Source organism: Otolemur garnettii, unplaced genomic scaffold (assembly GCF_000181295.1).
Source record: "Otolemur garnettii isolate 467f Iridium unplaced genomic scaffold, OtoGar3 scaffold00156, whole genome shotgun sequence".
Classification (NCBI taxonomy): Eukaryota; Metazoa; Chordata; class Mammalia; order Primates; family Galagidae; genus Otolemur; species Otolemur garnettii.
In genome coordinates this window covers 1,642,061-1,657,409 of record NW_003852551.1, presented here as the reverse complement: position 1 = coordinate 1,657,409, position 15,349 = coordinate 1,642,061, and the positions used below count along the sequence as shown (strand labels likewise).

The 15,349-nt window shown below is 37.9% G+C and overlaps 1 protein-coding gene across 1 annotated transcript in view; it reads right to left on the bottom strand.

The window, feature by feature from the left end:
• MACO1 (macoilin 1) overlaps positions 1 to 15,349 on the bottom strand; it is a 65,236-nt gene that overhangs the window by 49,510 nt on the left and 377 nt on the right. The window contains exon 2 of the mRNA XM_003799774.2: positions 599 to 740. Within this exon, the coding sequence (XP_003799822.1) occupies positions 599 to 740 (142 nt within the window). The remainder of the gene's footprint in view (positions 1 to 598; positions 741 to 15,349) is intronic.

The window sequence follows — 15,349 nt, the reverse complement described above, 5'->3', positions numbered from 1 at the left end:
ACTCCTGGGCTCAAGCGAGTCTCTTGCCTCTGCCTCCCAAGTAGCTGGGACCACAGGCGCCCGCCACAACGCCTGGCTATTTTTTGGTTGCAGCCGTCATTGTTGCTTGGCGGGTCCGGGCTAGGGATTCGAACCCGCCACCTTAGGTGTACGTGGCTGGTGCCTTAGCCGGTTGAGCTATAGGCGCTGAGCCGTCCTTGATAGTTTTTAAAAATGTAGAGGGCCCCTGAGATCGAAAAGTTTGAGAACTACTGCTCTGATTAATCCAATCACTAACATAGTGACAAGGGCTCCAGAAACCCTTCAGAGCAGGACTGAACAATTATTACTTCTCCGCTACTCTGTTTTCTACTTAGTCTCACCTCTTTTCTCCTCTGTGGAAAAAGAGAGGTGGAGAAAATACAATGATTTGGTTAGTTGGTTTAGACAAAATAGTCTTTTAAGAGTTCAGTTTCAATCCCTAGATACTATTAGTTCATCCCAATACAGTCACCTACATTTTGCTAATAATATCTACTTTAAATAGTTCATTATCCCAGCTATTGAAGATTTTCCTGGAAGGGTAATTAAGTCCCTCACACACGGAAAGAAAACATACCAGTCCCTGGTATCTGAAGGAATCATAGACGCTTCTGATGAAAAGCCAGAATGGCCACAGGTATTCAAATCTGAACTCCAGGACAAAGTCTGCTAGGAGGACAAGTGCCCACACTACCAGGAATTTCAAGTACAAAAACGTGCTGTAAAACACAAAAATAAAGAATTAATTCAAGGTCATTTGTGAAGAGTGGAAATAGAAAATGCATTGTTTTAAAAGGAAAAGAAAAAACTTCATATACTATGAAAACAATGGAAATAAAGCACAAAAAAAGATGCTACTGGGGCCCATCTGAATTTTAAAAGCTCTGGTGTTCATTCTAAGACCCACAACTATCAAGATAAGATGATGGCCAAAAGTGCTTAATACCACTTAAGATCAGAAAAAAACATTTTAATCTCACCACTATTTTAAAAATGTGCTAAGTGTCTGATTTCAAAATACTGCAACACTCTCAAAATTACAGCTTTCAAGCTGTTCTTCATTAGAAGAAAATGTCACAGTTGAAAGGCTTCAAATTTGCTGTTTCTCCACCCCTCTACATCTGTTTGAAGAGTCATTGAAATTCTTGCTGCACAGCCCTACATGCTTGAAGAATTCTGTCCTTTTCCCCCCTTTCTTGTCTTGTCTCTCTATATAGTATTCATCTGCATTAACCAAACAAAAGCCAAATGACTTCCCTAAATAGACAAAACTAACTTAGGGAGTAAATGCTAATCATTACCAGAGGCTGTGCGGGCACAAAAATGTACATTAAAGAAAAAACCTTTATGCATCCAAGCCTTGCTCTAGCTGAGATAAAAACATGTGTTCCCAGTTCCCTCTTGACTTACATTAAGGACACATATATAACCACTGCAATAGTTCAAAACAAGATAGGGACATGAATAAAAAATTATTTTTCATATAATCTAAAAGTCTATTTTCCAGGTCACTAGCTGAATAATGGATAATAGAAGCCTTTAGATTCTACTTATTAATAAGCCTCTATTTCTATGTCCCTAATCCTGCCAATTTTGCAACAGGTCAAATTTCGGTATTAAAAAAAGTTTTCTAAGGGATACAGATTGGAAATATCAAAAATTAACATTGACTTGGACTAAAGCCTTAAAATGTTGTCTTACAATACAAACATTCTAATACTGATGTGATCAAATTAGACATTTCAATAAACACCAACAACAAAATCAAGATTTAGAATAAGCAATTTTAAATATATTTCAATAAAATACAAAAAGACACATATACTTAGAGGAAAATAAACAAAAGCAGGATCCAGCACTGAGGATTCTTTCTGTGACTTTTGAAAATATAGAGGTAAGAGATGTCAAGAACAGATACATTTGATTCTCAATGATACAGTATTCATAACTACATATAATTTGTCATTAGGTCAGTTTCTAAAGTTAATTCTTACAACTTATTTGAGTTTGATAATAAGATAACAAAGTCTATTTAGAAGCTTGCTATAAAATCAAGGAACGAATCAAGCCACAAAAGAATGTATTGAATCTGGCTTGGCGCCTATAGCTCAACCGGCTAAGGCGCCAGCCACGTACACCTAAGGTGGCGGGTTCGAATCCCCAGCCCGGACCCGCCAAACAACAATGACGGCTGCAACCAAAAAATAGCCGGGCGTTGTGGCGGGCGCCTGTGGTCCCAGCTACTTGGGAGGCGGAGGCAGGAGACTCGCTTGAGCCCAGGAGTTGGAGGTTGCTGTGAGCTGTAATGCCATGGCACTCTACCCAGGGGGACAGCTTGAGGCTCTGTCTCAAAAAAAAAAAAAAAAAAAAAAAGAATGTATTGAATCCTAAGTCCCACCTTTTAGTTTCCTTTATTTATTACCTGGTTAGGCTAGGTAAGGACAAGGCCCTCAGTCTCTCACTCATTAAATCCATAACTAAACCAGTGGAGAGCAATGCACATTTTATTAAAAAGAATAACTAAGTCATGCAGGTATTCAGGAGCACAAATCCAGTCTGAACCTAAATTTTCCAAAGTGCTTGACTTTAAGACTAAAAGGTTTTTTTCCTTGTGTCCAGAACTGTTCCTACATTTTAAAAAAGGAACAACAGCCTCTTGGCCATGATTTTAGGGCATTTAAAAAACTGGACAGTTGGGTATGGTGACGTACATCTGTAAACCCAGCTATTTGGGAGGCCTAGGTTCAAGTCCAGCCTGGGCAATATAATGAGACCTCCACTCTTAAAAAACAAACAAGGGGTATGGAAACCTGTTTACTACCCTGATTAATCCTGTTTCCCATGGGGCTGTCTAGGGGATGTAGCTGAAAGAGACATGATGATGGGTACTTCACCAGATCTAGTCATTACTATTCCTCAGGTGAAGGACAGTTGTACCAACAGCTCTCTGCCCAAAATGCCCCCAGGAATGCCCCCAGGAATAAGAGGATCCCAGCATGCATGGCAGACAACATTTCACTAGTTAGACAGTATTATCCAAAGAACCACAGCTTGTTGAAAATGTAGTTTTAAATAACTCAATCATTTAAACCTGAGGCAGTACAAAAAACGATCATCTTTGCTAGTTACTATTCTGTTCTCTAACTCTAAGGGGAGGTTCTTTTTTATACATTTCATTTCTTTTCAAGCAACTGCTTTCATACCTTTGATGTTTCTTGACACCACGTTCCTACTGAATCACAGTTTAGAAGTACAGATAACTGAGGAAACTTGATCTTTTCATAAATATAAGCCATATCCTCGCCTTTCTCAGGCTCCCTTTTCAGGATGGTTTGCCTCATCAGGAGACAATCTAATTAACAAAGATGATTTTTCTCTAGGACTAATCTTGAATTCTATTGAGTCATTTCAGTCCCACAGAGTTTTAGAAAGTTCAAGATAATAGCTGCCTGATTCAGTTAAACCATTATTTACATGTCCTTCTCAAGGTTCATATACAAACGTCTTAAGACAAGTAATCTAAAATCCTGCTCATAAAGTATAGAAACCCTAATTCTTTTCTTTCCATATTCTGAAGATCATAAGATTTTGCCAAATCCAAAGAGATGACATTTCAAAGGGGAAGAAAATTAGACAGGGATATAAGCTACAACACCATTCTAAAGTATTACTTTTAAACTATAAAAAAATGTGATTAAATATAAAACATTTTTATATACACAGTTCATTATATAACTCAAGGCTCACTTGATGTTATAATACTTTGATCCAAATAAATGTTAATAAAGATAAAATACTGTATCTTCAACAAAATTTTAAAGCATAATTGCAACAAAAAGATATTTTCCAAAATAATACACTGAAGAGCAGACAACAATATCTTTTGAGGGTCTTGTAAGCTTCTATTTTGAGTGCCAGTGAAATATAGAAAAGGCATATGCAATTACTAGGTTTTAACAGTGGTGATTCTTAAACTGGATATTATCTATAAATTTTTTCCCCCTATTCTATTTCTACCCTTGCCATTTATAACCATTTTTTACCTGAATCTACTTAGTGATACTCTCCATCTATGGATTAATCATCTGTGATTAATGAGGAGTATTGAACATTCTTCTTTTTCTAAGTAAAGTGCACCTTCTCTCCAGTACCTCTAGCTGCCTTTCATCTAGATTATTTCCTGAAGCCCAGATAATTACCACAGGGAGGCCATCAATCCTTAGTAACTAACCGACCTTTTCCCAGGCAGACTAATGGCCATTTAGTTCACTTGGTCCTCGCCACAGAAATGAGTGTGCGGAGTATGTCACTGGCTGTGCTAGTAGCCATCTATCTCAATCCTAGCTTTTTGTCCTCTTGGTAATGGGAACTGTGAATGAATGTCCTTTAGCATTCAGTATGTGGCATGATACTTCCTACACCAAACTGCTTTGTCTTCTCTGTTATTCATTACCTCTCACTACTGGACATCATCTCTGGAGTATTTGTCCAGCCCTTTATCTGGCCTGTACTCCTGCTGAATTCTCACGCTGGCCACCTGTGATTACAATCTTACTAATCAAAGTATTGGGCTAAGGCAGTGGTTCTCAACCTGTGGGTCGCAATCCACAGGAACTGTATTAAAGGGCCGCGACATTAGGAAGGTTAGCAGCATGAGCACCATGTACGAGCTTTTTAGAAAAGCAGAATTGCAGGGCCCAGACCTATTTAAGCCTACCTTTTAACCAGATCCATAGGCCACTTGTGTGTACATTCAACTTTGAGAAACAATGGACTATAGTATATATAGTATAAACTTCTCATTGTTATGGAACTTCCACTGAATTCCAGGATTTCTCAGAAAGAAGATAAAGCCCTAAGCAGATAATCAGTACTTATTTCCAAATTGTTGGCTATCCTCTCCTCAACTGAGAACATTCCAACTGTTAAGGGTTAAAGCTTCCATTTTTCTAGATTTCTTTCTGAGTCACAGCTAGTCATGGCCAAGATCCCTATCTAAGTACAATTAAATGAAGCTCTCCCATTGCTACTTTTCTGCCAGCACACGGTGTGAACATCGCTTCCTCAGAAAAAAAGTCTCCCTGACCCCAAAGACTAGGACCCCCTTACATGCTGTATACCATCCTGTACTATAAAAACATTTAATCACCATGATAATTTAAAAGTATTTTGTGTAATTAGCTGTTTAGACGTAAAGTCCACCAGATCAAAGTCCATCGTGTTTCCTACTTTATCTCCTCAGTGCCCAGCACAGCACCTTGCATACCACAGGAGCTTACAATTTTTCTTTCTATCACATATTTGTTGAAATGATCTGTAATTCAGAAGAGTGTTTAGGACTGACAGTAGGGCTTTTACCAAAGTACGCAGTTACAATGAAGATAGAGAGAGAGAGAGGCGATACACAGATGCACAGATGATGGGGAAAGGTGTCTGAACAAAGCAACATTGACAAAGGTAACAAATACAGCTTCTGCCTGAAGGATTACCATGCACCTGTTCCCAATCTGTTCTGAATGTTCTTCACTTGGAAGAAACGAATCTAAATAGCCTTACTCTGGGTGCCCGATTATCACTGCATTTGGCCTGCCTGCCACTGGCTCTGACTACAGCAGTGGCTCTCAAAGCCTCTTCTCTTAAGCGAGATAGTAAAGAAATATGCAAAAAGGTAAAAGCCACACCAGTCTTCTCAGGAGTTCATTATTGCTATCTTAAAGTAAACTAATACACATTTTAGGTTTTTCTCAGTTTTAATTTCTAATACAGTAAATATTGATAAACACAGCTCATATAATCCAAAGCTCCTTGAGGTTCTCAATCATGTTTAAGAGTGCAAAAAGGTCCTGAGACAAAATTTAAGAAATGCTGTAATGCAGAAAATTGTGCATGAGCCTCAAGATAAAATAGACTGGAACCACTGCTATGTTCTGCAAGCACATCCTTGTGTATAATCCAAAAAAGGAGAGCAGGATGAGAACACCCAAGTTATTCCACCTTTCTCTTTTCTATTCTGAAGACTGCAAAGGGACCCTTTCTAGAGTTGATTGCACATACACATGCACACAAACTCACACACATACACACACACAGCCATTGCAATGACAAATCTAGCAGTGTAAAATATGCCAAATTTAAAAGAAAAAAATTACTACCTAGCATGGAAATCACTAAAAAAGCTTTTAAGAATTTTGTGTATAGCATTTTTATAAAGGACTATGTAGATACCAAGGACAGGTACTGGAACCTAATGCATGTGGAGAATTTAGTGTTTGCGAATTTCATCTTCAAAAACACTTTTAACAAGTGTGGAGTGTATGGAGTTTGGGACAGAGGGTAAAGAAGCTTAATAGATGAGAGCAAACAACTCGCAAGCCCTAAAAGTTGATAACATTATATAAACATTATCGAAATTCATTTAATAAGTGAATCAAATATTATGCTTATATAATTGATAGTAATAATCTACTTAATCACCCCTTACATTTCTGTCACACTTGTACCTTTTCTAAATGCTTTCACATTATCTCATTTTATCCACACAACTATGAAATAGGCAGAGCAGTTATTGCCATTTTATTTTATTTTTTAACTTAACTTTTATTAAATCATAACTGTATACATTTATGGGGTACAATGTGATGATTTGATATACAATGTGGAATGTTTAACTCAAACTAATTAACATAACCATCACCTCACTTATTTTTGTGGTTAGACATTTATAACATACTCTTAGTTGTTTTGAAATGTACCCTTACATTGTGTACATTAGGTAAGATACTGCCAAATACCTTCCCTCCACTCATCCTCTCCCTTCACCTCCCCTCTCCCTCAGTTCTTGCCATTTTAAAGGAAAAGAACATGAGAACAGAGAACTAATAGGCTGCAGGGCAATGATGAAAAAGCACAGAAAAAAATTAGGAGACTACAGAGACCAAGTGTGAATTCTACGTGGAAACCTGTACTGCTGCTAAAAGACAAAAGAGGCTTGTCTCTACATAAAGAAGTGAACAAGTAAAACAGAATCCTATTTTTGTTAAGAAGTAGACACATTTGTTTATATAGGAGAAAAAGAAGGAACTATATAAAATACATAACATCCTAGAGAAAGACTACTAAGGACTTATACATTACTCTTATACATTGTCATATTACTTAAAATTTTTGATAACAAGCATGTGTTACTTCTCTTTAACTTTCCATTTTGAAATATTAGAATTACAGAAAAGTTGTAAAAGTAGTACAAAGAAGTCCTTTATACCTTTCACCCAAATTCACAAATAGTAAGACATTTTATCAAGTTTCTGTTATCATCCTCTCCCTATATATGTATATGAATTTTTCCCTGAACCATTTGAAAATAAACTGTAAACATAATGCCCCTTAAGCCCTAAATTTCCCCCAAACAAGAACATTCTCTTATATAACCACAGTATAATTATTAAAATCAGAAAATGAACATTAATATAGTATTATCTGATCTATAGACTTTATTCAAATTTCAGTAATTATCTCCCTAATGCTCTTGATAGTTGTAAATTGATAGATCAGTGCTGTCCCAGGATCACATTTTACATTAAATTGTCATGTCTATAATGATTTTTTTATTTAATAGAGGACAGACACCCATTTGGAGAAGGAAAAAGGCCAATGGCATTGGCCATGATACTTCTGATACCTACTGCTTCACCTGGAAAATGAAGATAATGACACCTTCCCTCCACGTAGTAGAGTTTGAGAGGATCATATAAATTACTACATATGAGACCCATTCAGAAAGGATGAAGTGACACAATACAATGAAACAAAAGGAGGATAGACTTTGGAGTTGGACAGATACGGGTTTCTATCAAGTAACCGAACCTCCACCAACCTTGGTTTCCTCACCTGAGAAACTGAAGCGAATACCTTTACTGGGACCAAATAAGATAATAACAGATAAAAATCTAATAACAATAGTAGTAACAGCAAAAAAATGTTTGAGTAATTAGTTTTCAGTATTGGGCTAAGTATATTATGTGATATCTCAGTTATCCTTATAACAATCCTATAAAGTAGATAATATTTTCAATTTACAGATGAGAAAACTGAAGATTAAAATAGATAAATAACTTGCTCAAGATCAAACAACTAGTGTCAGAGGCATTATCCCCCAGATGGCTTCAAAGCCCATGTGCCTATCTACTATATTCAACTTTCTCATGTTAGGTACTCAGTAATATTATTCTCCTTCTTCACAGCCACTCACACATACATATTTAAGTTAGAAATTTCTCTAATTCTCCAAGAAAATGAGTTTTTAAAAAATGAACAGATTTACTTTGTGAAAGAATAAACCCACAATATCTTAACTCATAACTACCAATCTGTAAACTAGACTTTTAAAACACGATGAAACTCTGCAGAAAAAAAAATTTAAGTCAAATGTCCTTTACAAAAATAACTAGGGCACAAAAGATGGGACAACTCAAGTCTGTAGCCCAACAATATTAATACTCCTAGAATGGGCATAATAACAGAAAAACACATAATTTAAAAATAAAAAGACAGAACTCATTTTTAATGAAGTCAGAAGCACAGTGAACTATAAGGAATAGTTCATTAACCCTAAAAAAAGAGAAAAAAATTCTTATTACGTCTGAGAAAGACTATTCAAGCCTCAGTATTTCTCTATTCTGAGACAGGAATTCTTATTTTGGCCATGAAAATAGAATTCATTCTCTCTAGTGTCCAAGCGTCTTTGCTACAAGACAGGCAAAGTACTGACTTTCAGACTGAGCAGCTTATTTTTAAAAGTGTCCTAAGGCAGGGAGTGGTCCTAGCACTCTGGGAGGCCAAAGCGGGTGGTTAGCTTGAGCTCATGAGTTCGAGACCAGCCTGACCAAAAACAAGACCCCATCTCTACTAAAAATAGGAAAACTGAGGCAAAAGGATCACTTGAGCCCAAGTTGGAGGTTGCTGTGAGCTATGATGCCACAGCACTCTACCCAGCGCTACAGCCTGAGACTCTGTCTCAAAAATAAAATAAATAAAATAAAAATAAATAAAAGTGTTCTAAAGATGAAAAAAGTAATAATATAATTTTTTTAAAGAGCAAGATTATTTCTAGCAACTTCTCTGCGCTGAGAAAGAAATGGATTCCAAACAGCGTAAATGCATCAGTGATATGGGTGGATACCTAAAGTGGCCTAGTGTACCATTTTAATTACCAAATGTAAAACCTGTTAAAAAAAAAAAAAAAAGGTTCAACGCCTGTGGTTCAAGTGGCTAAGGTGCCAGCCACATACACCTAAGGTGGCAGGTTCGAATCCAGCCCGGGCCCACCAAACAACAGCTACAACCAAAAAACAGCCGGGCATTGTGCCGGGTGCCTGTGGTCCCAGCTACTTGGGAGGTTGAGGCAGGAGACTCACTTGAGCCCAGGAGTTGGAGGTTGCTGTGAGCTGTGATGCCACAGCACTCTACCCAGGGGGACAGCTTGAGGCTCTGTCTCAAAAAAAAAAAAAAACGCAACAGAGGAGATGGGGCGAGGGATAAATGACTTCTGAGGACACAATCCCATAAGTCAAAGTGGGCACATTGTCTTTAAGGGTAGCAGAGGAAAAAATATGAAAGAAACAAGGCCAGTTTATGAAAGGGCTTCAAAGGCTGGGGATAATAAGCACCCTGGAAGGCTGATGAGCTGAGATAATGTAATCGCAATTAAATGTCAAATTAAAGATATTAAGCTTCAGAGAACATTTTCTAAAAGTTGATTCTGTTTTTTGAAAGTTTTGATTGCCAGCATGCATGTGCCAGAATGCCAAGTGAGAGAAAAAAGTCACTCGTTAGTTTTTGAAGAAATCCACAATGGAAAAAAGTCTAATAAGGATATGTGTTTCTACTGTTGGTATGTTACCATTTTACTTGTGCAGCTTGCTGGGAAGTCAACTTATTTTTCTTTGGGACTTAATTCTTGAAAAAGATCCAAGTAAAATAATTATGCCCAAGTCTAATAAGCCTAGAAAATAAAGTAACCAGTTCATGTGAAGAACACACTAAATTTTATGAAGAAAAATAACTCAGTCACAATATTTCATTTAACTATGTTTATGAAATTTCTGTATGTCCTCCAGCCTGCACAAGATGCCTAGAAAATAAAAAAAAAAAAAGATATATACATACACATAAAACCCCAAAGGGTTTGTATCAGTTGGGAGATCTGGGAGAAATGGCCAAAAAGAAGACTCTGCAAATACAAGTGCTAACAGAACATGGACTGGGTCCAATATACATACATGCATACATATATATATGTACGTATATATTATATTGTACGTAATATTACATACAATATACATACATATAACTAGTTAAGAAAGTTAATTTATTACGCCTACTATTAAAATCAATTTCCAAATCTAGTTAGGTTCAAGAGAGGCCATATAGAATCAATACAAAGAGAAAGGAGAATATTGCTGATAAAACAGGAAGCTTTTAAACAAATACTCTGAATCACATTCCCTCCTTTTCCCCTCTTTAACCCAGGAGCAGCGATTTAAAGGGATTTTCAAAACACCTAAGGAAACTGAACTGCCAGTACTGCTCAGACAAGAAGAATCATAATGAAACTTGGAGGAAAGTCCTTTTTAAAGAGAGTACTCTACACTGCTGGCAAAAATTAAGTGCAAACATTCCAATGTGGCAGATTTTTAAAGTTATTTTGTGGAAACCACAAATAGAAGGGTAAATATTTCACTCACATGTTAAGGAAAACATTTCAATTTCTCCATTATACTCACCCTCTTCCCCAACACTCCTCTAAAACCATACAGAATCTATCCCTTTTGCGTCAGGTCCAGTATTGTTAAAGCCTATCAAGGTTACCAAAATGCTTTTAGGCTATGAGGTTGCAACACTGGTATTTGGGGTTTCAGTTGCAGAACACATGCACAATCAAGGCAGCCAAGGGTCATGCCAGCCTCCAGTGATTTTAATAAGCATAGCCTAAAGGAGTCTGAAACAAGGCTTAGAAAACATCATTAAGGAGGCAGAAAAAGCAGTCAAGTGAAATCTCTGGAGATGAGATTTAGAGAAGGGTCTGAAAAAGGAAACTGGGAAACTGAGAAGAATGCAAAATTTGATCATTTAGAAAAGTCTTTTTTAAAGAGCTTTTAAGAAGCACCAAAGACCAGAGAACTCTTTTCTGAAATAAGGATGGGATAAGGTAACACATGTACCAGTCCTAAGTCCTTAGTTTTAAGGCATTAAGCTTCAAAAACCTGACAGTCAAGTATACTACTGTACTGCCTGAGCTTCAGACAACCGCTACAAGCAGGATCCAACACAGGAAGGCAGGAAGTAGTCGTAAATTCACAATGAAGGGGTTCTTCCTTCAGCCACCGGTAACAAAGATACAAAATTGTTTCCTGAAGCTTGAAACACGTGACTTACTTAAAATTCGTATTATATTTACCTGTGTAAGTAATAATTTTAACTGTGGAGAGTTGGAATATACAAGAACTTGAAACATAAATATTTCTGCCTCCATCTTCTACTTATTATACCTTATCTCATCTTCCTTTTATAGAGTCAATAATTCTTAGGGGGAAGGGAGTAGGGAGTCTGGCAGGATGATAGGTGGAGACAAGCCACACACAATCCTCTTAATGCTTTTTAAAATGACATAGCTCCCCAAACCCACCTCACCTGGAAAATCACTGCCTGCAATGAGATGTTACTGTTGGTAGTACCTGATGCGCATGTGAAACCAGACACAGGGAGACAAAATGAGTGCTAGAAAGAGGACCTTGGAAATGTAAGAGTTAAGGAGAGTTTTCCTTTTATTTTCTCTTATTAATAACTTATTTTCATAATTTTCCAAGTACTTTCATACCTATCTCATTTGAGTTAGAAAATACTCCCTTAACTTACTGGCAACTATCTACTTCATCATAAAATAGCACAGGCCAAAATACAGCTGTTAATTTGTGAGGTGAACCACTAAAACAGTAAGCTAAAACTTAATATAACAGAAATATTTTTACTTGAACAGAACTCAAAGTTCTTCTGGAACCTCTAAACCACTGTACAAATTTAAGAGGGCCTACTAGTAAATGCTTTGAAGACAAGGTACCATGTGTTTTCCCGTATCTTCCACAATTCCTTGAACAATATAGGTTCTTAGTGAACAGAATGAACTAGCTTATATTTAGTAACTTTAATTTACTCACTCAGTATTTGTTGAACACTGAAAACCTACTCTGTGTCAGGCTCTATGCTGGTTGAGACTTTAAAAACTGCATTGAACTTTAGCCTTTATAATATAAAAGATCAGACTAGGCAGGAGGCAATGAGGAATTCCACCAATCCTGTTTCTTTTCTCTTAGTTGTGGTTGTTAACTTGATTAACATATTTCTATAGTATATTTGAATTTTCAAATGATAGGCATATGTATAAATGCAAAGAAGGTTAAAATGATGTCTAAAATTAATTTTCTTTTTTATCTTGCCCTTGAAATCATTCCAACAGTCATGATACTGAGAATAAATGATATCATTTGACAACCACCTCAGTAACAGTGGCTGGACTAGAGCCCAAATGTCTCAGCAACAGTTTTCTTTAAGGAAGACCAAGCAGCTACTGACCCCTTATTCTGACTACTCAACTTTTGTTTACAGTTGTACTTATAGTCTTTCCTGCCTTCTTAAAGAATAAATCACACATTAAATTGTGATAGCAACAACATGGTGGTATTTGCATACCACACCAGGATCTATAAAGTGTTACCCAAACTGTACATGTATCACCTTTAGTCCTCAAAACTCATTTAACACATGTGAGCACTGGGGCTCAAAGCTGTGGATGCCCTGACTGGCCAAAGTGGCAAAGCTGGGATGGAGTCGGAACCTGGGTCTCCTGATTCCTGCAGTCCAGCACTCTCTAACACAGCTGCCTCCTTCCTATGCCAAGGCTCAGAAAGTGGTACAGACTGAGAACATGAAAATAATAAGTCCATGAAAGGTCTGGCTATGAAACACTAGACAGTGGTTATCGAAACCGTCAACACTGCCTCAGAAAAAAAAACAAATCTCTCTGTTTAATAAGACCAAAATTGGCCAGATGTTGAGAAACAAAACGGGCAATAGATGGTGTGAAAAACAATTCGGGATAGACTTAAATTTGATAATCAACAGATACTTGATAATCATGCATCTCCAAACATCCTAATTTGTAACTAGCCCACTCATTCTGTTTGCTTCAGAAATGGAAATTTTCTAAATCTTTTTAAAAACAGAATTGGGAAAAAATATATGGTCTTGTTCTTTAGTCCAATACTACACAATATAAACTAAGAAACAGATAAGTGAATTGAAACATTCATTTGCTATATGATGCTCCAACCAGGAAAGACAGGTAGAAATATATTTAGGTCTTTCATTAACATTTAACTTAAAGAATGCCAAACAGTAGAGCAAGTAGACTTAAGAGCTAAAGCACTGTTGAGTTTTTAGAAATATTTACAAATGAAACTCTGAATAAGGTACATATACTATTAATGTTTAGGGTAAGAAAATTCAAGTTCCAAAAGCCATAGTAAAATAGTATATCTTCATTAAACAATAACAATAAATTCATTTTTTCACATTGATTCGCACTGATTGGCTAGGAGGATGCAAAGTGAGCATCAAATACAAAAAGATGAAATACAGCAGAAAACATGTAAACAATAAGAGACTCTTAATTTTCTTGCTATGAATGGAGGTACATCATTTCATGTTAACTGTAAACAGCAGTTATTCAAATGCCACAGTTGTTCTAATTCTACCAACTGTGTTTAATACGATTTTTCTATTCTTATGTCACTGATAAAGTTAAGTTGTTCAAATCTTTGTCAATAGCCAAGGAAAAAAGCTTTCTTTTTGTTGAAGAATTTATAGTGTGTGTAACTTGAAGAGATCTTTCCACCGCCCACAAAATCTGCAGGAAAAATTGTTCGCTTTTACAGTTGTAGTTAGGTCAGGTTTATTGACTCAGCATGGATTTTGGTCTGTTTTACTTACTGCTGTACTCTTACAGGTTTGAATAGTGCCTCAGATATAGTATATTTATTGAATGAATGAATTATCCCTATGATCCTTAGATCTTGGGTATATAAGGATATAGCTAACTACTTTTCACATTAACTAACTTCTTAATTCTTTTAAACTTTAAGAAAACCCCCAATGTTTCCAAGCATTGGTCACCTGCTTGTGGAAAGCAATCATTCCACATGTGTAAACAAAAGCATACCCAAGGTGTACAGTTATGTTACAACTTAGGTGTCATCAGTTACCTCACTTATTTCTCTAAATCCCACAGCTAGAAGAGCTAAATTGTAAAATACCACGAGGACTCAAACCTATAACCACATGCTGAAAATTCTCCTTTGTAGACTACTTCTGCACTGAAATCTTCCTTTACCAAGGCAAATACCATTTAGAATTAACATTCTGAGGAGAACCAGAAAATTACAGCAGTATACAAATTTGACTGGGGAAAGCTACGATAGTTACTAAATTTCACAGTGAACCTGTTGTCCTCTCCTGCAGAACCAAATTCAATTTCCATTTAGAGAGACACTGCTTTTCTTCTGGATTGAAAAAATAAAAGAATTTGGAGGAAATCCCTTTTAAAAGGTTCAAAGAAACCTATCTGCTTGGAATTGTCAAAATGTTTGTGCGAAATTGATCATCAGCCCCTTCAGCGTCTGGAGCTGGGCCACAGGGCATGAATTGTGGGTACCAGCGTCAGCCCTGGGTGCCAAGTTTAAGATCCCATATGGGAAACACAAGACGAAAGAAGGCACAACATGGCCCCAGGCCAGTCCGCTGGCAGCTAAGGGGGACCGAGGGGTCACTGTCTGCTCCCAACTTCGTCAGCCCCCCGCCCCCATGCATATGGTCCATCAGCCTCCCGGCTCAGTCCGGCAAACTCCCAAGCCAGAGCGGAGCTCGGGGACTAGCCGCTGTGAGTCGGGGGTTCCGAGACCAGTCCTCTGGGCCCAGCCGCAGCGGCTGGGGGCCCGGAGAACGCGGAGTGGGGAGGGGGCTCGCCGCCCCTCCCCCCGGAGGGCCCAGGCGCTCCAACGGCGGCGCCGCACCTCTCTCTGCCCGCGCCCGCCGCGCCCTCTCCGCTCCGCCCGGCCGGCCCTTGCCACGCCCCGCGCCCCCGGGACGGACCCCCGGCGGGCCAGCCAGCGGCTCCCCGGGCAGCGCTCCTCAGAAGAGCCCCCAGCGCGGGCGCGCGGCCTAGTCGGGGTTACATAACGGGGCCGGGCCCCTCCAGAGCCGGCTGGGGACCATGGGG